At 41.7% G+C, this 23,999-nt stretch overlaps 8 protein-coding genes and 1 non-coding gene across 9 annotated transcripts; 7 read left to right on the forward strand and 2 right to left on the reverse strand.

Annotated features, from left to right (window-relative positions):
* Nucleotides 1-38: 38 nt before the first annotated feature.
* Nucleotides 39-3,914, forward strand: HAP1 (Hap1p; the record flags this gene model as incomplete). Its single annotated transcript, XM_037286705.1, has 1 exon — nucleotides 39-3,914. One exon carries the CDS (start codon nucleotides 39-41, stop codon nucleotides 3,912-3,914), a length of 3,876 nt encoding a protein of 1,291 aa, XP_037142600.1.
* Nucleotides 3,915-4,220: 306 nt separating this feature from the next.
* On the reverse strand, nucleotides 4,221-5,897 carry HG535_0A08180 (uncharacterized protein; the record flags this gene model as incomplete). Its single annotated transcript, XM_037286706.1, has 1 exon — nucleotides 4,221-5,897. The coding sequence occupies one exon, from the start codon at nucleotides 5,895-5,897 to the stop codon at nucleotides 4,221-4,223; it is 1,677 nt and encodes a 558-aa protein (XP_037142601.1).
* Nucleotides 5,898-6,970: 1,073 nt separating this feature from the next.
* On the reverse strand, nucleotides 6,971-8,554 carry AIM14 (putative metalloreductase; the record flags this gene model as incomplete). Its single annotated transcript, XM_037286707.1, has 1 exon — nucleotides 6,971-8,554. One exon carries the CDS (start codon nucleotides 8,552-8,554, stop codon nucleotides 6,971-6,973), a length of 1,584 nt encoding a protein of 527 aa, XP_037142602.1.
* A 1,816-nt stretch (nucleotides 8,555-10,370) lies between these two features.
* Nucleotides 10,371-10,441, forward strand: HG535_0Atrna2G. Its single transcript has one exon. It is a non-coding gene; the product is annotated as a tRNA-Gly (tRNA).
* Nucleotides 10,442-11,221: 780 nt separating this feature from the next.
* HG535_0A08200 (uncharacterized protein) lies at nucleotides 11,222-12,232 on the forward strand (the record flags this gene model as incomplete). Its single annotated transcript, XM_037286708.1, has 1 exon — nucleotides 11,222-12,232. One exon carries the CDS (start codon nucleotides 11,222-11,224, stop codon nucleotides 12,230-12,232), a length of 1,011 nt encoding a protein of 336 aa, XP_037142603.1.
* A 127-nt stretch (nucleotides 12,233-12,359) lies between these two features.
* AIP5 (Aip5p) lies at nucleotides 12,360-15,167 on the forward strand (the record flags this gene model as incomplete). The annotated part of the gene is made up of 1 exon (XM_037286709.1): nucleotides 12,360-15,167. The coding sequence occupies one exon, from the start codon at nucleotides 12,360-12,362 to the stop codon at nucleotides 15,165-15,167; it is 2,808 nt and encodes a 935-aa protein (XP_037142604.1).
* A 1,565-nt stretch (nucleotides 15,168-16,732) lies between these two features.
* HG535_0A08230 (uncharacterized protein) lies at nucleotides 16,733-19,459 on the forward strand (the record flags this gene model as incomplete). Its single annotated transcript, XM_037286710.1, has 1 exon — nucleotides 16,733-19,459. One exon carries the CDS (start codon nucleotides 16,733-16,735, stop codon nucleotides 19,457-19,459), a length of 2,727 nt encoding a protein of 908 aa, XP_037142605.1.
* Nucleotides 19,460-20,097: 638 nt separating this feature from the next.
* Nucleotides 20,098-22,209, forward strand: HG535_0A08240 (uncharacterized protein; the record flags this gene model as incomplete). Its single annotated transcript, XM_037286711.1, has 1 exon — nucleotides 20,098-22,209. The coding sequence occupies one exon, from the start codon at nucleotides 20,098-20,100 to the stop codon at nucleotides 22,207-22,209; it is 2,112 nt and encodes a 703-aa protein (XP_037142606.1).
* Nucleotides 22,210-22,621: 412 nt separating this feature from the next.
* Nucleotides 22,622-23,944, forward strand: HG535_0A08250 (serine/threonine-protein kinase; the record flags this gene model as incomplete). Its single annotated transcript, XM_037286712.1, has 1 exon — nucleotides 22,622-23,944. One exon carries the CDS (start codon nucleotides 22,622-22,624, stop codon nucleotides 23,942-23,944), a length of 1,323 nt encoding a protein of 440 aa, XP_037142607.1.
* Nucleotides 23,945-23,999: the final 55 nt, after the last annotated feature.

Raw genomic sequence — 23,999 nt, forward strand, 5'->3', positions numbered from 1 at the left:
GTGGAAGTAAAGGCCGGCAAGTTCTGTAGTGCGATAACATGAGCATATCAAGCCATTCGCCGATATTAGGTGCAAATGAAGGCAGTAACAATGCAGCATCCTCCACATCTGAGAATAAGCAAAAAAGGAAACGTAATAGAGTCCCTTTGAGTTGCACGATATGTCGAAAGAGAAAAGTTAAATGTGATAAAGGACGACCTCATTGCCAACAGTGTATCAAAACAGGTGTGGCACATCTTTGCCATTATATGGAACAAAGTTGGGCGGAAGAAGCAGAGAAGGAGATATCTAAGGAGAGTGAACTTAAGCAATTAAGAGAGCGGGTAAAATGTCTTGAAGAGAGTTTATCAAAGGTACATTCTTCAGCGTGTAGCAATACACCCGAAAGCAACATATTGGGGTTAGATGAAATCACCTCTGCACCTGCGTCCCACTGCGGAGAAGAACCGAAGTCAATATCTCAGCAGAATAAGTACAATAATGATGAGCTAGATTTAACAAGGCAATTTGATATGTTACATTTGAAGAACAATGGTACTATACATCTTGGTGCAACCCATTGGCTCGCGATCATGAAGGGTGATCCATATTTGAAGTTGCTATGGGGCCATATTTTCTCTGTGAGGGAGAAATTGGCTGAATGGTATAGTCAAAAAAGAAAAGTTCCAAACCAAAAGACCAATCACAATATGAGCGCTACTGGTCAACCTGCACGCTGCCCAGTTGATCATACCAAACTACATGCGGAAATGGGTAAACAACAACCTAGATGTCCTGTTAATCAACAAGCATTGAGAAAATGCCCAGTTGACCATGCTTCACTGAGTGAAAATATGGGTAATATGATGAATGCATCCTCGGTTTCAAGGTGCCCAGTAAACCATGGTACTATGACTGTGAAGCAGGAGCAAGATAAAACAGGCCTACAACTACCCGGACGTCCATCTTTATCAAATGGCCGGTCCTTACCTTCCTTCGAGAACTTGACATCAAAATGCCCGCTCACACGCGGCCCATTTACCCCCCTCAATGATCCGGTAAATAATACCAAGCAGCAAAGTCCTCCATTACCAAGGCCAATGCAACAACAGCAACAGCAACAGCAAGCACATAGTGGGATACGGGACGAAAGCCCCCAATCAATCGAACTAGTCACTGCAAGAATCTGCCAGCTGCTCCCTCCAAAAAGGGTAATATTCTCATTCATTGACAAATTCTTCAAACAAATATATCCGGTTATCCCAATTATTGATGAACAAAATTTCAAGCATCATATGAACCAAATACTACAGATAAAACCATACCCAAATGGTGATGAGGAACCTGTCGCACAACTCCGTTTAACGAAATTGGCAGATTTCTGTAATTTGGGTATTCTGGTGATTATATTAAGGTTAACATGGTTATCGCTGCCTGCAAACGCGTGCGAAATTAATCTGGGGCCAGGATGTGCTTCATTTTTGATGCCACAGGCTACAACATCAACAATCTCACAAGCAAAGGAGGAATCTCTTTTAAATAAATACGAGACGCCGGTCGAGGTTTTAGAATTGGTTCGCGAGCGCTTGATTAAGTTTGATGAAATTTCCAGCATTTCAAACAGTAATGTTAACTTGACAACAATTCAATTTGCTATTTTCTATAAGTTATATCTCATGTGTTGGGCGAATGATAAACCAACGCAAAGTGGTGATTCTGACATGCTTCTTTCTAGTACTGCCAATAATGGCGGTGGTCAGGATAATGAAACGCATCAAGTGTTACTTTCAAGTATCACGCAGATGGCTTTCAGTTGTGGGTTGCACAGAGACCCCGACAATTTTCCTCAGTTGAATGCTGTAGCTCACACCCAACCTGATTCTACTGGTAATGCAAATACGCAAGGAAACACCTCCACTACACAAGGGAATGGAACAACTAAAATCAACAAAGAAGCACGAGCAAATACTGAAAGGTTTAAGCATACGTGGAGAAAAACATGGTATTATATTGTTTCATTGGACGTGCAGCAATCTTTATCATTGGGAACGCCACGGTTGTTGAGGAATCTGAAGGATTTTAGTGATACAAAATTGCCTTCTGCTTCCAAAATTGACTACGTTCGCGATATAAAAGAGCTTGTGATTGTAAAAAATACCACGTTGTTTTTCCAGATAGATTTATGTATAGTTGCCGTGCTGAACCACATTTTGAATGTCTCATTGGCTAAGACTGTTAGAAAATTCGAATTGGATGCTCTGATAAACTCACTAAGTGATTTGACTCATGGAAAGAAGAATATAAGTGAAGTTGTCAGTGGACTGATTAATTCGGGGCTCCTCTTCACAACGGAAGGAGTCGTGGATCAAAATTCGGATGAAGTGTATGGTTTACCAAGTCTAGAGGAGATTTTATTACAAAAAGCAAGAGGAATGGATAATGAAGTCGATAAAAAGCTTGATCTTGCGCACGAGTCTACAACAAAGGCACTGTTCTTTTCGAAACATCTTACAATAAGAATGCTTCTCTATCTGCTGAATTATATACTATTCACGCATTACGAGCCAATGGGATCTGAGGATCCGGGTACAACTAGCATGGCTAAGGAATATGCCCAGGAAGCTTTAAATTATGCTCTGGATGGTTACAGAAATTGCATGCTGTTTTTCAATAACCTTAAGACATCCGGCACCACAAGTTCAATGTTCGGTTATATGGAAGTTGTTCTGGCACCCCAGTGTTTGGACGTGGGCCATCGTGCTTTGCAGTTTATCGTGTGTTTAGTGCTGAGGGCTAAATGTGGCCCCCTTACAGGTATGGGAGAAAGCGCAATCATTAGCAATGGTGTGGTTAGTAGTAGCGAGGATGAGCACGAAGCGTCTACTTCAAAGAAAAGGGAAACCACTGCGGAATTGGATGACGATGTTGCTAAAGAAATAAGTCTTGACTTGGGTGAATCACTGGCGGATTTGCTTCTCGAGAGAATGATTTTATTTCACAAAATGGCAAAACAAGCCTGTATAAAATACCATTATGCTATTCGAATGATGAAATCTACCGGATTTTTCATTGCGTTATTGAGGAACCCAAGTTCCAAGATGAAACATGAACAAAGGATAGGAAGTTTGTTAAGCGATAAGAGGGAGCTTTCCAACATGTCTGGCTTTCTGAAGAACGTCCCTTCACTTATTCTGTCGGCAGATGGGGAGCAACTAAAAAGATGTCCAGTTTATCAGGATGCTGTAGGATTTGTAACACCAAAAGGTTCAACTCATCATTTTTCAACTGCAGCATCGAATAATAGTGCTCGTATTGGTACCCAACTCCCTCCCCTCAGGTCTTATAAGCCAATAACTTATAACAGCAGTAATGTCCGACGGACTTCTGAAGAGGACGAACCTGATGTCAAGAGACGTCACTTGAGCACTGCGACATCGGAACCCATGAAACTGACTGATCTGGTTTCGTCTCCATTGCCCCCAATGCAGCGCATGTCTCCGCCAGCAATGGCATCCGTGGGGGCACCCCAGGGTTTGGGTAATTTGCCACCCTTGGATAGAATCGCTGGTCAATTAACCCCAGTGCCAATCCAAAATACACCCGTTCTCAACACAGTAAGCAATACGTTTCCAAATAGTACTGGAGTCACGTCCTCCAACGATATACAATTTAGTGGAGTCGGGAATTTCACTTCACCTGAGTCAGAGGTCTCTTCTGTGCACTATACACCAGCGTTCGAAGATTTTTTGATGCAGAACTCTAACTTTAACGGAATAATGATCAATCCATCTAGTATAGTAGAGGCAGTTGGCTTTCACAACTTTGACAGTGGTGATATACCTATGGGCAATGAGACAGTAGATTTTCTGCCCATTGATAACACAGCTATCGACGGCCTGTCCGAGTTAGCAGCGGACTTTCCCGTCTGGGAGTAGCATATACGATGTTCATATAATATATAGAGGTAATTAAAGGGCATTTGAATTCATTTATCTTGGTAATCACATGTTTCAGCAACAATCATATAAGATTGAATACTTTTGCTTTTTGCTTGGTAATTTTCAATCATCTTTGCCTTTTAGGTTTTACAGCTACGGTGGTATCTGCTATCCCACCAGAAGAGATTGCATTTTCATCATGCTTTTTTGATGCACTATAGGTGAAAGAATATAATATATAAAACTTAGATCTGTGGAAGGCACTAATCAGGAAAGAGATTTTTGAAGACATAAAACGACACCTCAATGACCAAATCTGAAATCAAGTCTACGAGAGCCAACGTCTGCAGTATTACTAACATAGTAGTCCTTCTCCCCCTCTGACATTGCATTCCATATTTTAGCTCTCTTGTTATTTATAAAAATGTAGAGCAATTTGCTTCCAATCAATATTGGAAGCAGTGCAATAGCTAACCCAAAAAGAACAGCGTTTCCTTTTCGATAAAGAGGTGCATCGTTTCTTGTATAAATGTTAGATGCAATAATGGACCCTGCCTGAACAAACATATTATACAATGAGGAAGAAACCGTTCTTGTTTTGATGGACTGTGAATTTCTTGAGCACAAAGACACGCAGATGGCATGAATGTAGGGATTACCCAAAGCCAATGTGATAACTACATATGTACCCCATTTATTAACCATTGTACCACTCCAGAATCGCAAGATGCCAAGTAATGGAATTGTATACAGCGGCTGTACCAAGCTGACGCCAAGCCTGTTGTTCATCCTCTCACTTAACCAAGTTACAATCAGCAGTAAAACAATATGAATGGCATAATTCGGGATTGCAAGTAGATTGACCTGAAAAGTTTGGAAGCCAATATCTTTCAAAACTAACGTTAAATATGCGGTCAAGACACCACTTGGAATATATGCAATGAGACCAATCAAGTAGATGGGCCACAAATAATAATCTGAAATTGCCTGCCACAGCATTTTTGGTGTTATTCCTTGTCTATTATTCATGTCACCTTTAGTAGGATCGTCTCTCAGAATTTTGTTTACAATAATCTTCTCCTCCCTTTCCGTGAACCAACCTTTCTTATTCCATGGTTTTTTGGTTTGCACAACAGAAGGAACCATTAAGAAGAAAGCAGATACACCAATTATCAAAGTGAATAGACCCTCTATGAGAAAGAGCCATTGCCAACCAGCCATTCCAGAGATACCTCTCATCTGCAGCACTCCATAAGCCAAAATCGATGTTACGATTTGTGTCAATGACAAAGTTGTCCAAAAAAAAGATAATCTTATAGACAATTCAGATGCAGTGTAAAAATACGACATCCAAAGAACCAAATCTGGTATAAATCCACCCTCAAGGAGACCTAGCAAAGCTCTGCATGCATAAAAGGAATGTTTCCCTGTCATTTTGCATTGCAAAATCGCCACGACAGACCATAATGTCATCTGGATTGGAATCCAAACATCAGCACCTAACCTCTTCGAGATTAGTTGTGAAGGTAATTCAGCACATAAAAATGTCAAATAAAATATAGTGTTACCAACATTATAGTTACTGGTAGTCATTCCCAAATCGTCAAGCAGATTGTCCGCAACAGCCTGCGCTAAATTACCCCTATCGACTTGTAAAGCGACAAACATAAAACAAGCAAGAAGAGTTACGTGCAATTCCAATTTTCTTGTCACTCTTTTCTCCTCTTTACCAGACCACTTGAAACTGGGGTCAAATTTCTCTCGGCATTCATAATGAGTTGACTCGTACAGTTCTCTGTAGTGCACTTCAACAGCAGAATTTAAAAACGGGTTTTGCAGCCCCTTCAACGATTTCTCCTCCTCTACAGCGTCACTGTATGAATAGGTGATATCAGTGGAGGAAGAATCCTCAAATTGAGCAACTATTTCATTGCTTGCAACTTCATTGACCTGGCATTCAATACCCTTACTCTCTGACATTTTTATAGAGCAATGTGAATTGTTAGCACTCCCAGGGGAAGAAAGATTCTGCCTCACTGACAAAATGAAACTTAATCTGATTACCTCATCTTATATCTTCAATAAAAGAACGAACCAACCATCCCAATGGCCTCTATTCAGAGGCATTGAGACACTTCGAAGTCAATGAGGACCCGATGTATCCAAAAAAAAGTCCGAGCTCCCCACAGACTTCGCGTATTGTGGAAATTTGGTGCAGCCCTCTATTCTAGACCTGCTACCTACCTGGGAAACGCACAACGATGAGCATACACACTTGCAGTTCTGTATGTGTCAGAACGTTAAGAAAAGTTTTCTTAAGGGTTGAATACCTACCCTATTGCGAACTGGAATCATTTGGAAGGGCTGAGTAATCAATACTGCGATGCTATCTGAGGCTGTAGCTGAAAAATTTCATTGACTTTCACCTTAAATCAATCATTGTTCTGTTGTTCAAGAGTCGCACCGCGCGCCACAATTAAGAGCCGAAATATAAAGAACCCTTCAATATCGGAGACACCAGTGATTGTCTTATAAGAGATCAAGTTCGCGAAGGAAGTCTATGTGTCTTCTGATGCAGTAAATTGTGGGACGGCGCACCAGGAATAAGCTGAAATAAAATTCATCTACAGCAGGTAGATTAGCTTCTAAAAACTATCGATTTATTCTGTTGCTTTGCAATAGCAAAGGATGTCGGAATAGACCTTAACTTAGTAGTCCAACAGCATTTTCCACAATGTCAGCTCACAGAATTGCGACTTGCACGAAAAACATTTGACGCCTATGTGATCTTTCTTTTTCTGTATCAGGCATCCATCTGTTAATCGAGTGTTACTAAATCTCGGTTTGGTACTTGGGAGAGCCATTCTTGGAGAAAGATGGAAGCCTGCCTAATGGCTCCATGCCTCTTTACGTTTCGGGCAGCCGTCCAGATTCTCAATCATAGAGCAGCTCTTCAAAGAGGAAAACGGTACAGTGCTTTGAATAGTTTCCTGTTGAATTCCAAAGTCTTTGTAGGCCTGGGTTTCATCAGCGCAGATGTATCTACATTTTATTTAAAGGGCATATATTTCTGAAGCGAAATTAATCTCATTGTCAGCAGCATATTCTTTTCCCGATTCAATTAAGCTCTGTGGTCCACAAGCAAGAAGCCAAGTGTCATCCAATTGTGAATGCTCCACGAAGTGAGCAAGGTCCGTCGCCCACTGCATTCTTCTGCCAAAATTAATTGAAGTTGGTTTATATTTAGAGACCAGTACAGCAGCATCGTTGTCAACAAGAGCACCGTTCTCGTCTAGCTGTTCATTAGACATAGATTCTAGCTCAAATTCCAAGTCTGCATCTTCCTGTGGCTCTTCCGATAGCCTGCCACTGTCACTGTTCGTCACGAAAATATGGAATTCAGAGTAGCTATTAAGCGAAATCGTAGTTGCCAGACCCTCAAGGACCCTTAATTGATACTTGTTTCGCACAATCCATACCATTTGAAGAAATTCAACGGCAAGCTTTTCCTTATAGTACTTGTATAATGGTAATCCAAAGGATATACCGCTACCACCACAAACAATGCACACTCTTTTTGCATTTTCGAGACATGATCTTGGAATCGCAGGAGCATATGGTTGGCTCACTGTGTACTCAACGCCTCGCTCTATCTTGAAGGATCGTGGATGTTTATTTTCTAAAATGATAAGATCGATTTCAGAGTCGGACGGTAAGGATGCAATTGTATATGGGTGAGATGGTAGCAACCAATACAGCGGATTCAATCGTCTGTATGCGCTAATTCTAATGTGGGAGCCGGGTTCAAAATCTGCAGGCAACGCAGAGCGAGGTAAGTGTACATTTATCAAATTACTATCTTTATAATCCGTGATTTTATCCAGTATAGCGGCCCTTCTTGAAAGAACTTTTGTAAATGCCTGATAACAAAGTAAAGCAACATTCACGAGTAAATAAGGGAATGTTACACCAGGTCTTGCATGTAAACCTGTCAAAAGTACCAAACTTAATAGAACTATATTATGTGTAACATAAAATAAATTGTAGTTGATTCTTCTCAGAGGTCCACTCGAAAAAATGACTAGAAGCAATACCAAAAACATCAAAACGAGACCAATAAAGTTTTTATATTTTAATATTTGCGTGACAGTGGATCTTGTATCATCCAGTGCCCAGTATACGAGAAACAGAACCCCATGGATCATGCCAACCATAACAATTACTCGTGAAAGCCATTTATGCAATGGAATTAGATCTGTATAGGTATAGTATTTGCGAAATAACCAATTTGGTCTCACATTCAAAACCATGTTCAGTGATAAAAGGACATAGCTCAAGCGGCCAAGTCTTTTTAGATAAACGGTGGTATGCTGAACAATCGAATAGTGGTGATAGAAAGGGACAAGTAGAGGTATCCAGATAATGGCCAGATGTACTCCTGGATTGATCGAATATAGCTGGTATAAAAACCTTTTCCATTTTGAAGAAGATGAATTGGTGGGCTTGCCATTGACGACACTACGGAGTGCAACCAAAAATGCCAGATAAATAATAGATATCGCTAACGTGTAGTAGCCATACTTGATATTGGCAAAATGGGTTTCACCATGCCGTTTAATAAGTTCATATGACTCCATCAGTCACCTCGCCTTGGATTATGCTCTTCGCGCCCAGTTTTAGTAAGTTAAATGTTTTCGTTTCAATCTTAAAACCGATGAGAATCTGGGATACGACTACACTATGAAAAAAATACAAGCGCTCAAGTGGTATTATTGTTAGAGCAGCAATATAGCAAGAGAACTAACCACTACTCATCAGCGAGACGTTTTCATTCACATGCTGTATGTCCAGTCATGGAGGGATTGGGTTAAATTCGGAGTTAGCGGCATTAGCTTGCTCAGACATTAGTAGTATAAATTGTGATGTTAGTTTATAGAAATTCGGAAGCCCTTGATATCCTATATCATAGAAGGACATGAGATTGAAAATCTGGAAAAGGCTCTAGTATTTATACCTCACATTCTGCACCTACTGAACCACAACCACGATAATGAATCAAGTATTTCTACCCTTATCAGTTGATAGTTCGTGTTGTAATGACACTATTTTTCATGTCTGTCAGGATCTGTAGCACAGCTCGTTATTTCTTATTCCATACCATATATTTCTCTGTAGTTCGATCGCTGATTCGTAAGGCTCTCACGATGAAACATCAGTTGACGATTCTCTGTAGTCGATTGATCTTCTATTAGGGTTTTATCTGACTTCATTTCTATTTAAAAAGTCACTGTGAAAATCTCGTCTTAAATTCTCGCAGGTTGTCTATTTAAAATCTTTTGTTTATATCATGGTATCAGCCAGTATTTCCATAGTCTGTTTATAAATCCAAACTAATAGCTGAAGAAGGTACAATTTACAAATTACGAATAACCCGCATGTACTGTCGTCTCTCGTTCAACCAATGATGAAACTTTCACTTGCGTTGATGCATGCTTCTGCTATTATGATTCGATGTAGTGCATCTCTGAAGTATATAGAGAAGATTTATATGTCGTTCCCTTTTTAATCTATGTTGCACAGAAGGGTGAGAAATTTCCTAGACACAGTTACTACATGAACTTGAAGTCACGAACATCGCGTAAGAAATTGTATACTAAAGTGCCAATGTTGTAATGCTTCTGGTAATCGCAATTTAGCTGTTTATTTCTTGAAATGGTATACCAAAACCTCAACGTGACAATGTTTATATTAGTTTCAATATGTCTGTTTAACTCTAACTCTTTGATTAATCTCATTAGCTGCCCCCGGAGTTACGAAGTTGATCCATTTTTGTTGAAATATAAATCGATATTGTAAGATATATGAAAGAGATGACTTATAAGAATCAGAAACAAGACAATTGGTCTGTAAAACAAAATAAACGAAGCCAGATGAAGCCCTAACGGAATATCAATCGATCCTGGGAAGATATCGGATGATACTCCATCGCGAGACGTTTACAATTCAGGAATCTGACTACGAAGGAGTCTATGGCATGGAACAAGAAATAGCAGTTGTAGTATGGATTCTATGGGAGTAGAAATGGGTGTAATGACGATGAAAATACTTCAATCGTCATCCTCTCTTATTGTTCAATAGGTGCAAAATGTAAGGTATAAATACCGACGTTTTTTCCAGATATTAATCTAAGTTCAATTAGTTTTATCTCAATTCATGATATAGGAAACCAAGGAATTATATATCTCTATAATTGAATATCATAGTATCGTCATCAATGTTAAACCAAGTTACTATCGACAACGCCGAAGAAAGCATTCTTTCCAAATACGATTTATATTTCAACAAAAACATTCTTTCCAAATAATTTTACCAATACGAACACATCAGTTTACCTTTCTTTAAATAGTAACGCGTATACTTTAATGTTGTTATTAACATATCAACAAAATAAGAGCGCAAGTGGTTTAGTGGTAAAATCCAACGTTGCCATCGTTGGGCCCCCGGTTCGATTCCGGGCTTGCGCAATTTTTTCCTTTTGAATATTTTTGAAGTGTTGGACCTTCACGACATACTATATAGATTATGTGCAGCCTCCTTTGGCCATATTTACTTATAATATATTTTCTATACCGAATATTGGAGAGATTTATTTTAACCGCGAACGACGCTAATCAGATAAATGATGCCAAATTACAGCAGAATGCAAGAGACAGAGGTCATTTGAAGTAGAACAGTTTATCTCTTCTGACGTCTTCTTCAAACATCATGAATTGAACATTGACTGAATATTTATCAATGTGACAAGATAGATTGTTAATCGCTATGATACTGAGATGTAAGTTTTATTCAGCAGCTCTTTAATTTGCGCTGTTGCGTTTTGCCTCGGCTGTGATCGCTTATCAAATAGTAAACAAAAAATCTTTATCAACAGTCGGTTTGTAAACAGGATACGAACCGTGCCGCTTTGCGATATGCAGTCATGCAAGATCTTGTGCATTTAAAGATCAACAGATCAACATACGTCTAGTTCAACTTAAGAGATCTCCTATATCATATAAAAGATGATTTAGCCACTCTCAAGAACGGCACTGTTCAGATGCGGAACTCGTAAAAAAGTACAAATCAATTATACAAATATCGCAAAGGATATCCTTGCAATAAGCCACAACCTCGTCGTATTTGTCACTAGTAGAGTGTTGCCAATCACGCTAATCAAAAAACCTGAATCGGCATAGTGACATTGAGCACATATTACCAGTAGATCAGAGAAAGTTTACTTCAAATCGTATTCATCGTATTTCATCATGAGCCATCATCGTATATCTCCAAAGAATTCAGACTCTACGCCGTCTTTAGTTGGTATATCTGTAAGAAGCATCAACGACAGCGAAAATCCTGATTTTCAGGACGAGTCATCAGGTCCTGGAATGCATCCGGTAAGCTCTTCCCTTGTTTTGAACAAGATTCAGTCACAGCCGCATGTCGCTAATAATGGACCATATACTTCAGTCGATGATTTGAACCGGGAAGGTGCACTTTTGACTGATGAAGTTGACTTGGACCAGGTTATTAATGCTACTGAACAATTAAGTACTGATGAGGATAAGCACAGAAAACTTAAAGAATTGAAGAAAAAGAAGCAATTACAGAAACAGAAAAATAAAATGTCCTCTTCTTCTTCTAACTTGAGTATTTCTTCCATCGCTAGCGGAGATTCAAGATCCCTGATTACTTCAACGGATCCTATGGATGATCAAATCAATATAACATCATCCTTAGAAAAGAGTCATAGAAACAGGCGCGTTCCTGCGCAAGTTTCTGTTCACGGGGAACCTGAACGTGATGAGGCTATTAGAAACTCTTATGGTGCATTCATTAGAAACCAAAGCCACAGACCACATTTAGCTGCTGGTGACTCTTATCAATCGTTTCACGAAAATGAGTCGTCTTTCGACAATGCTGAAGATGAACGTTCAGGGAGACGTGCTCACCGATCCGTTGATAAAAAGGCTTCAACAGATTATCTAAGGTCTTTATCGAGATCTTTAAGTCGTGATCCTGCAAAGAAGAAGCAGTCGATGGCCACTGCCATTAGTGCTGACGATAACAAGAGGTTTTACTCTACAAACAATTACTCAATTTCACAGGCCGACATAGAGAATGCTCCTCATATTGTACAGGAAACTCTAGCTGAAGAAGAGGAAGAAGAAGGTGAAGAAGGAGCCTTGATGAATGATCAAGGTAATGAGGAGTTTTCACAAGATTTGCAGGATGCCGCATTGTCTGCTGAAAAGCGCGAAGCGAGGCAAGATTGAGACAAATCGAAAAGGGGGAGCACATCGAGATCAGAACAATTGCGAAACAGAGAATGATAAAACAAATGAAAGAAGAGCAATGATGAAAAGAAGTGGGCGCAGGAGTAAGCTTGATTTGGATCCTGTTATGGTTGATATTGCACAATATCTCAATGATGAACTGGGAATGGATAATCCGGCAGATGACGTTAATGAGAGTATTGAAGAAGTGAACGCTCTGGATGGTGCCAAACCTCTCTCTATCCAGGATAAATCAACACTTACTGATATGGCATCCAACATCAAGGAAAAGGAAGTGTTACAGAATAGTGAAAATAGTGAAAATAGTGAAACTGAGAACGACGCCGCTTCAAGTGATTATGACGGACCGCAAGAATCAGGCGAAAATGATAATTTGACCGAATCAGCCTCTGTGATTGCAGAAGGACATCGAGTTAATAATGCGACGACTGAGGAGGTTCGAGAAGTGCTGTCTTCTGCCAAAGGAGTGGAGAGTAATCGCGTTGCGAAACCTGTAGAACCATCTTCAAAAAATGAAGTGGTAGCTAATGGTGCTGATATAACAGAACCTTCTAGGACTGTAAATAAACAGAGTCCGAAGGCTATTTCTAATTCAGCTTCCACAGAAAAATTTGAAGTAGTGAATAGGGATTCTCTCAAGCACAATGCAACAACTTCAAATGGCGATATTTCAAAAAGCACAGTACAGGATCGTATGGTAGAGTTAGAAAAGGAAGTAGATGTTGAAGACGTGACAGAAACATCTTTATCATCTTTTGTCAATGTGGAAGTGCCAGATACGAAGGCAGAAATATCACTGATTGACAGCGACGAAGGAGTTTCCCCACCGGTTGATGTCTCCTCGCCAGACGCTGGTGAACTTGGTGTAGATCAGATGACTGCTGAACTGGTATCAAGTGAGAGGAAAATGGAGGCAGAAAATCTAGTAGAAACTGATACAGCTAGCGTTAGTGCCAGTGACTTGAAACCGGACCACTTCAAGATTTTAAAGACAACGTCTCCTAGTTTGGATGACGAAATCCTATCTGAAAATGCGGTAACCTGCAATATCGAGGAAAAGCAATCCAAAGAAGATGATAAATCAGCTGTGACTGACGGGACTACATTAAAGAATGGAATTAAAGCCTCTTTGGCAGCCGGAGCAACAGTTTCTCTTAATCAGGGTGTTGAAGATGGAAAAGAAAAAGAAATAACACCGAAGCTTGAAGCAGGCGAACCAAAAACTTCTGATCCGAACGTTGCAGTTGAAGATCCCAGTACACATATCGCAGAAATGCCCGACGGTGAAGTTGAAGTGGAACAGAATGTCGGAAATAAATTAACAGAATCTAAGGCAATTCATGGAAAGCCTGTTGAACATCCGGTGGACATGATCAGTTCTAACCCCAAAGAACACTCACATCGCGACAGTCTAGAAAATACTAAAGAAGAAACATCAAGTGAAAAGGAAATGCCTATTGTGCTTGCCGCAGAAGACGATTTTGATCAGCCAGAGAATGTAGAAGTTATAGTACATCCAAAAAGTAGTGTTGAGACCGTGGAAGAGCTGAGTAGTCCGGACCTCGCAACGAAGGAGCCACAACCTGTAAAAGAAGTAGCTACATTTTTAGTTGACGAGAACGAGAGACGGACCAAGGGTGAGGGTGAAGAACCGATTGTGGTCGTGCACGATTCTTTAGTTAAGGAGACGGTGAAGCAGGGCAACAACGAAGATGAAGAATTGGTCGGGATCAAGCAGGAAGGTTCATTGAAAGAAAAAAGAGAAATGGGCAGCGTCGAAGATGCGCAATTGGCTCCCGCCGAGCAAGGAGCTTCTGCCGAAAAGACAGAGAAAATGAGCAGTGAACAGGACGGAAAAGCGACAATCTCGGTGCCCGGGTCCCTCGTCAGTGACAAGGGTGAAGCAGCTAAAGTTGAAAAATTGGATGCGGTCAAGCAAGGAGCTTCAGTTGAGGAGCAGGAGAAATCAGGCCAGGATTATGATGAGAAAATCACAGAGCTCGCGCAGAATTCTGCTGTCGACGAAATTGAGAAATCAGACGAAGACGACAAAAAACTGGCCGCGGTCAACCGAGGTGCTTCTGTCCATCAGCCGGAGGAATTAGGCAGTGAAAAAAATGACGAAGTCACAGGGTCCGAGCACAAACCCTTTTTCGAAGCGAAACAAGAACCGGGCGAAGATACCCCCGCCAAAGACGAAAAAGAATCGACCAAAGCAAAAGAAGTGGCCTCCGTGGGGGATGCAATAGCTGATGTCCAGAGTTTTATTGACGACGCGGTAAAAAAGTTGGTAAAGACGGATCTTGACGACGAGCCTGTGGTCGTAACCAGGAAAGATCTCGAAGATCTCGAAGATCTCGAAGATGTTCAGGTTGGAACTGGCGATGACGTCAGTTCTGGCATCCCCACAATCTCCGAAGTCCCTGGCACCAGCGCCGCTGGTGCAGAGGCCGCAGATGGCTTCAAGAGCATACTGGATCAGGATACGGAGGAGCTGCTCGCTAAACTAGAAATGATGGACGATTCGGCTCTCTCGTCTCTTTTGAGCACTCTCGAGAGCGACAAAAGCAAATCCAAGACGCAAGAAGCATCGCACATAATAAGAACAAGCGAGATTAGGGCCGAAAACGAGAAAAAACCTATCTACATCTACACGTCCTTGGCAGGTGGCGGGTTTCACATGATCCCGCGCACTAACCGACTGGTCACAATACTGACGGCCAACCGCGTACAGTTCGAGTACAGAGACATGGGCACGGACCCCGAGGCCAAGAGAGTATGGAGACTGTATAGCCAGCAGAAAACTCTTCCAGGAATAGTCCGCGGACGAGATGACTTTATTGGAAATTGGCAAGATATCGAGGAGGCCAACGAGGACTACAAATTAAGGGAGCTACTATACGATACGATTTAAGGATAAACACTCGCTAACACAGCCCCACAGCCACGCATAGCTAAGCATCAAACAAGGTCACGAGGAGCCCCAACTTATTTATTTTTTATTTGTTTATATCAATCATCGATGCTCACACCATGATCACATCCACGACACAAAAACTTGACGTCAGTATTTCATTCTCTGACCTCACCCAAACAACCGGAAAAACTGAAAACCACACAGGGCCCGTTCCGACCGCGGTGTACGGGTCCCTCCTAAACGAACTGCCATGCGATGCGTTCCGCATGGGGAGTTTAGCGCCGCCGCGGACGCCGCTTATAGCGCGGTGCGCCGAAGGAACCTGTCGTAATAGCCAGAACCGGAGCGAAAGCCAATGGCAAAAATCGGTTCTTTTTCGCGCCCAGGTTATCAACCAGCACTCGGCATTCGATGTCCGTCCATCCGTAAGCGTTCGCTTACGGATGTGCATGCGGGAAAAACTCGGATGTCCCGCCTGTCGAACCTGCTCTATACATGGCAAAGCTTAACAGGTGTCAACTGCAGAACCCCGATTACGCTCCCCTGTTTCGACCGAAAAAGACCGAGCAACAGCCGATTATCGTGCTTCGCCACCGCGGGCAGGGCACGTGACACCTCTGCGTCGGCACAGCAGCGGCGGTGCCGACGCAGAGGTGTCTGGGCGGCCCCACGCACGCCCAGCCTCACCAGCCCCATCTTACTAGTAGCGCCAACACCACATCCAGGCCTGTCGACGTGTGCGATGCGAGTTACGGCGTGGCAGGGGTGCCATCTGACGCACGTACGAAGCGACGGCGGACCTTCCCCTGTAGACCGAGAAAAGGCTGAACTGCGCAGAGTCCGCTTCTTTTCTGGCGCTCCGCTCTCTGGTGAGGTGTATGGGGCCAACGCTCTTCGTATCCCACGCTTCAAAGAATGCCAGGTACGGCCGAAAGACGTCAGCGAAGACGTCAGCGAAAACGTCAGGAGCGACGTAACGAACGCTCCACGGCAAGCCCGCGAGCGGAAATAAGGCGCCCATGCACAGCTGCATGCGGAACGCTGGCGGAACCATTGCGGAACTCCTTTTGTCGTGTTTATCTCATAGAATGTCCTTTCTGGACACTGCATTCTCAGACACCGAATGCTTGTTCATGTACGAAGTATTACGAATAGTCTGCGCATACCGCTCGCATACTGTGATTTCTGATGACGGATGCTTGAAAAGACGAAAAGGGATGACTAGGAGGGGAAGGGAGAATAAGAAACAAAGGGGTATATTTTTTTCAATTGTTATAAAACAAATTACATTACGACATTATTTGGAGATGGAAGTAATAAGAAAAAGGACGTGAGTTGATCATTTTATCTGTTGAGAGCTCATCGAACAGGAAGCAGATCGGAGGTCGAAGTCTTGGTTTTCTGCTTTTTAATCGCATCGCACTGTGTTGTGTACTGTACTATATTATATCGAGTGGCATACCGGCGGGATCGTGAGGTATTGTGTGCTCTAGTATCTGGAATAGGTAGAGAGGAAGAAGATCTGGAAGAAAACGAAAAGCGCCAAGAGCCATCGCGACTGTATGTTCATCAAGGAGATTGCATCCGACTTGACGGTTTTCACATTATCGAACGTCAATGATGCGATTTCGTTCAAGCCGCAACTGTGTTTCGAGGTGCCCAGACAGGACTACCAGGCGCTGAAGGAGAACTACATCAACTTCACAGGCACGTCGATCAGGAAAAACAGATCGAGACTGTATTTCTTGCCCACGAACGTGTCGGATGAATTGCAGAAGTTGAATCCGTCGATACCGGAGGACGCGAAAATCGTTCCGAATGACGGCAAGGTGTACTACAAGAACAGACTGATCTCGGAGCTGGATTACGAAAACGTTAAACGAGTGGAGATAGCATGCGCGTACATTGCATACACTGCGCTGAACACGTTTGTGCATTTTGAGACCGAGGTGGTGCAGGGCAAGTCGTCGTACTCGGCAGCAAACAAGTCTGGAAACCAGATCGCGCACAATCTGTTGAATAGCAGCAATATTAAAAGCCAGGGCGGCAAAGGCCACGCAACCAAGAGTAACAATTACAACGACAACAGCAGCAGCAACAGCAACAGCAACAGTAATGATTATGATGAAGATGATGATGGGTCTCCAAGCGAGAGCCTCATGAAAGCTCTACGAAAGGGCAACATACTGGGATTCAGAGAGCTAGGACACGTAGTTGGCATAACGCCATGGCATTTTCACAGAGTCTTCAAAGTTATCACAGGCCTTACCATCAGAGAATACGGTCAACTTTGCGTTGAGTTCATCAAAAAGAACCAGGAGATCATTGACACATGTAAGGTGAGAGTCGAGCAAATGAAGACAAAGCAACAATTCTCATGCCTAGACGATGCAGACTTCTTAAAGGATGGTAGCATACAGTATGCCCCAACAGAGGATGTCGTTTTATTACATGAGTATTTCATTGACCCTAATAAATCGAAAGAATTCAAGACTAGAAAAAGCTCAAATTCTAATAGTCACCCTAACAATACCCAAACAGACACGACTACTAATAGTAATGACAGTAATATCAAAAACTCTAATGATTTTAATTCCAAACCCACAAGCACTGCTACTAATGATAATAGATCTAATTCGAATCCAGTCCCCAGCATCGTGGGCAACTCAAATTCAAATCCAACTACCAACTACAGCTATAATTCAAACTACGGTTTCAACTCAAATCCTACTAATATTCGATATGCAAATACCAATAGCTATGGGGTATCTACTACCATGGGTCAAGAATCTTTTCCGAAGAAAACGTTCAAGAGTAGCGAACATTTATCAAATTTAAATGATGAAGTATCGTCAACATCCCAGAGGTCTGAAATTAGAAAGAGGAGAAGTTCTGTGATGCATGGTAGGATGCAACGTGCTGCCCAAAATTCGATTACATCAAATTCTTTGCTCTATGAGTGCCTGACATCACCGCCGGGAGATCTCAACTTATCGGAGTACTGTAATGACATGGAAAATAATGAACTAGATAATGGTAATGAGACGGACACCAGTGGTGCAAGCAGTGTGTGGGAAAATCAGAATAATATGTTCCCACCTGCGCAAGCAACTAGATCTGCCTCGCCTTCAACAGCTTCCAGGAAGAATAGTATTATTTCATTTACAAGTGGTGGTATACCATCAGGTATCCCGTCCGAAATCGTGCAAAAGAGTCAAACTAACCATAAAATCTCCAAAAGGAAAAGCGTATCCTCAGGGAATAACAACAATCATGAAGCATTGCAGCAAAATATGCTGCACAGAAGGAATAAAAGTGATGTCGAATCAATAGGCTTAAATATGGAACCATTACAAGCGGAACTAAGTTTAGACTCAAGGCTATCTTTGTCACCACGCGAATACCCCATCGAGTTCAATTCGAATGTCTTTAACAATTTACAGTCACCGACAACAGCGTCAACGACGTCCAAGTCCAAACATGACAGCATAAGAGATACGGGTGATAATGGATTTTTCAACGGCGACATTACCAATGGGCTTGATTTTACTGTTAACGACAGTTCTATCGACTACAATATGATGAGTATGTCAAATGTAACACCAATGGCAAATAACGACGGCACAAATATAATGAATCCAACATCAATGGCTGATATTTCACTCTTTGATAATTCTCTGATGGATCAAACACCAGTTTCCAATTCAAATAATAATGCTGATTCCGGAATAAGTTCCATGCTGGGAAGTTCAGGGCTAGCGTTACGCAGTAAAAACCAGGGCGGTAATGGTGTTAAATTTGAAAATCAAGATATTCAACTAGACGCTCTTTTAAATGACGCAAACATTCTATATGACGGGAATTCTTTAACTCCGTCAGCTACTAGTATACTCAGTTCCATGGATAATGGCAAGCTGATGGCCGACCTAGGTAGTATGGTGCCCAAAAGTGCCAACAATGGAAGTGCCAGAAATAGCAGTAAAAATCTAGCGTCGCTGAGCGGCGTTCCATCTAACAATAGTAAGGTCAGCCATAACAATTTTAAAATGACTCCTGCGGGATTGGATTCTGCAGATCCACCGATTAGATTAACGGACCATCAATCAGGCCCAGATTACTTTTTCAATCCAGGAAATTGTATAGATGACGAGGCCGGTTTGTTGTTTGATTCCAACGGGTTACTCACGGGCAGCGATGGGCTTGTATTACCAAGAGATGCAACTAATTTGCACACAACCACAACTGCTAACGCGGGAAACAGTAACGATCAATCCTTATACGATTTTTGAAGTTTTTCTGTAACTAATACATACTTATAAACACATTTCCACCATCTTCCTTCTTCCTTCTTCTTCCTTTTTCCATCTTCCTTCTTCGTGTAACCCGTCTTCAAGCTATCTCATTTCCTAGCGTCGTTCTCCCCCCACATTCCGGAGATCTGTGCGAGTCCACTGTTGCTAGCTAGCCATCTGATTTCTTGGCTCTCCCAGATGGACTCCCTCCTTGGTCACACTTGACTTGGACGTCCGAAGAAGGAAACATTGCATTCAACAACCGTGCTGCTGCATTCACTCAATTCCTCATTTCCTCACATCCCTCTATCCGTTGGCACTTAGTTCCTCAATTCAGCTTGTCTATGCAACGCAGTTCCCAATTGGAACATTATCAAATGCGGGCGCTATTCCGAGCCGGGGGGGTTGAAGAATTAAAGGGGGACCAAAAGTGGAGGTAACTGGCGGGCATTTTTAGGAGGGGGTAAAAATCATGATATAAAAATGGAACGAAGGAGTTCGAAAGGAAGGATGATGGTACATCTATAAAAGTATTTATAACTTGTTTTGATTTTTGTGATGCTCCAGTAAGGGAATTGAGGCTCTGGTGTTGATAATAGGTCTAGCAGTATCGCAAACAGAATATTGGAGAGTAAATGCCGAGAGACTTACAGAATCATTTGTTGTTTGAAGTGGCCACTGAGGTGGCCAACAGGGTTGGTGGTATTTATTCGGTGCTGAAATCGAAGGCTCCCGTCACCGTTGCTCAGTATAAAGAAAATTACACGTTGATTGGGCCATTGAATAAGGAAACGTACCAGGGAGAAGTGGAACAGCTGGATTGGACGAGTAAAGATACGTTCCCCGATGAATTGAGGCCTATTCAGCACACATTGCAGGCAATGAGTTCGAGAGGTGTGAGGTTTGTGTATGGGCGTTGGCTTATAGATGGGTCTCCAAGAGTAATTCTGTTCGAACTGGGTTCGGTTTTGAACTATCTAGAAGGGTGGAAAGCAGATCTGTGGTCGCTTGTTGGTATACCTTCACCGGAGCACGATCCTGAGACAAATGACGCGATTTTATTGGGCTACACGGTTACGTGGTTCCTCGGTGAACTAGCGCATTTGGATCATCAGCATGCGATAATCGGGCATTTCCATGAATGGTTGGCGGGTGTTGCGTTGCCGTTATGCCGCAAGAGAAGAATTGACGTAGTTACGATTTTTACTACACATGCAACCCTGTTAGGCAGATACCTCTGTGCCGCGGGCAACATTGATTTTTATAATCATCTTGCCGATTTTGATGTTGACCAGGAAGCTGGTAAACGTGGTATTTACCATCGTTATTGTATCGAGCGTGCAGCTGCACACACCGCAGATGTTTTTACAACAGTTTCACAGATCACAGCACTAGAAGCAGAACATCTTTTGAAGAGAAAACCTGATGGAATTTTACCAAACGGTATAAATGTTGTGAAATTTCAAGCAGTCCACGAATTCCAGAATTTACATGCTATTAAGAAGGAAAAAATTAATGAATTCGTAAGGGGTCATTTCCATGGTAGTTTTGATTTTGACCTTGACAATACCCTTTATTTTTTCACTGCTGGAAGATATGAATATAAAAATAAAGGTGCAGATATGTTTATCGAGGCATTGGCTAGATTAAACTACAGATTAAAAGTTTCCGGATCTAAAAAAACTGTTGTTGCATTTATCATTATGCCAGCAAAGAATAAATCATTCACCGTTGAGGCTTTGAGAAGCCAGGCCGTTGTTAAAGCCTTGGAGAATTCTGTTAATGAAGTCACAAATTTAATCGGGAAAAGAATTTTTGAGCATGCGATGAGGTACCCTCATAAAGGTATTCATTCTGAAATACCAAATGATTTAGATGAATTGTTGAAAAGTTCAGACAAAGTTTTGTTGAAAAAAAGAGTTCTTGCATTAAGAAGACCAGATGGTGAATTACCTCCTGTTGTTACACACAATATGGTTGATGATGCGAATGATCCAATCCTGAATCAAATTAGACATGTTCAGCTGTTCAATCACCCTAGTGATCCCGTGAAAATGATCTTCCATCCAGAATTTTTAAGTGCCAATAATCCAATTCTAGGCTTGGACTATGATGAATTTGTACGTGGTTGTCATCTCGGTGTTTTCCCCTCTTATTACGAACCTTGGGGTTATACTCCAGCTGAGTGTACTGTTATGGGGGTTCCATCAATAACTACAAACCTCTCTGGGTTTGGTGCATATATGGAAGATTTAATTGAAACGAACCAAGCAAAAGATTATGGTATTTACATTGTTGATCGTCGTTTCAAAGCGCCTGATGAGTCAGTTGAGCAGTTAGTCGATTACATGGAAGAATTTGTCAAGAAAAATAGAAGACAAAGAATCAACCAAAGAAATAGAACCGAAAGACTGTCAGATCTCTTGGATTGGAGAAGAATGGGTCTCGAGTACGTAAAGGCACGGCAATTAGCTTTGCGTAGGGCGTACCCAGATCTGTTCAGACAACTGGTTGGTGAAGAACTAAACGACAAAAACATGGATACGCTTGCGGGTGGCAAAAAAATGAAAATCGCACGACCATTAAGTGTCCCTGGTTCACCCCGCGAATCCAGAGCTGGAAGCGCAGTCTATATGACTCCTGGTGATCTGGGAACCTTGCAAGATGCAAATAATGCGGATGATTACTTCAGTCTGGCCAATGGTGACCCAGAAGACGATGAATCACTAGATGACGATAATGCATGAACATAACTCATATTAATTTCAAGTCGCATAAGTGATAATCTCTTTATACTGTATATTAATGCATAAAACAAAATAAATAAATTCTAATTCCAACCATGACTTTGCTATTTGTTCTTCAGAGAGGCGCATAAGATCTGCCAGGTAGTCCCTGAAAGGCTCCCTTTGAAAAACAACGGAGAAAAAAGCGAGCAGGGGAGTTGGTAGCGCACTAATAAGAAGACCTATTCAAATACACAGACCCTTTTGTGACTGTCTGACAACCGCTGATAAGAGTAAATTCAGTGGCTATAAAACTGGAATTAGGATAGTTCAGTTGTCCTTCTTTCTTTCCGTTTGCTGTGTTGCTTGCTAGTATACGTGCCATCATCAAGGGTAAACGCTTCGTAATCAAGATCTCAAATCACAGATCACCATGGTCGAGAGCGAAATGGAATTCAAATCTCCCAGTGAAACAGGAGGTCACAAAGTCAGCAAGCTTTTGAATAAATTAAGTGGTCAGCCCTCTTCCTATGTCAATAAGAGAGACTACATATTTGGCAAGACCCTAGGGGCTGGTACGTTTGGTGTTGTAAGACAAGCGAGACATATACCGACTAATGAGAATGTTGCCGTTAAGATTTTACTCAAGCAAGCGCTGAAAGGTAATGATGTTCAATTGAAAATGTTATATGATGAACTATCTATACTACAAAGATTACATCACCCCAATATAGTGCAATTCAGAGATTGGTTTGAATCAAAAGATAAGTTTTATATCGTGACTCAATTAGCTACCGGCGGTGAACTATTCGATCGAATTATTTCGAAAGGAAAGTTTACCGAGGTTGATGCCATTAAGATTGTTGTTCAAATGCTAAATGCTGTGGTGTACATTCATTCGATGAATATTGTGCACAGAGATTTGAAGCCGGAGAACGTTCTTTACCTCGATCCTTCAGACGATTCGAGGATAGTCGTAGCAGATTTTGGGATTGCAAAGGAGTTGAAAAATGGTGACGAGCTGATTTTCAAAGCCGCTGGGTCTTTGGGTTACGTAGCACCCGAAGTTTTGACAACCCACGGCCATGGTAAGGCTTGCGATATTTGGTCACTTGGAGTAATAACGTATACACTTTTATGCGGATATTCTCCCTTCGTTGCGGATACTGTTGAAAATTTTTTGAATGAATGCACTGCAGAGGATCAGCCGGTGAAATTTCAAAAACCTTACTGGAATGGCATATCAGAAGAAGCCAAAAAATTCATAGTCCGCGCTTTAACGCTGAACCCACACAAAAGGCCGACAGCAAAGGAATTATCAGAGGATCCATGGATCACTAGTTCCTCTAAAAGTACTAATGATCTGCTTCCTGGAGTCAAGAAGAGTTACGATTCCCGTACGAGATTCCGTGATGCTGTTGAAATTGTAAAACTGAACAACAGAATTGCAAAACTAAGAAAAATGTATTGCCAGGGAGAGAGTACGGAAGGTCCGGAGACAGATATCGAAGAAAATCGCTCTTGTGCATCAGCCCCTTCAGATGGATCTTTATCCCAATCTTTTAAAAGTCTCAACTTAAAGCCTTCCTCAAGCTCTACGAACTCATCTTGTTTAAGCGAAGATGAAAAAAAAATAAAATCAACGTTAACTCAAAATGCTTTTGCCCAGCTAGTTAAGGCTGCTAAAAAAAATCAAGACAAAGTCCTGAATTACGAAGATCCCAAAACAGAGACAACTGATTCAAAAAATGACTAACATTATTGACCCACCCATTTATACTTGTAACTAGATGTATAAGTTTTATCGAAGA

This window comes from Zygotorulaspora mrakii, chromosome 1, assembly GCF_013402915.1.
Source record: "Zygotorulaspora mrakii chromosome 1, complete sequence".
Classification (NCBI taxonomy): Eukaryota; Fungi; Ascomycota; class Saccharomycetes; order Saccharomycetales; family Saccharomycetaceae; genus Zygotorulaspora; species Zygotorulaspora mrakii.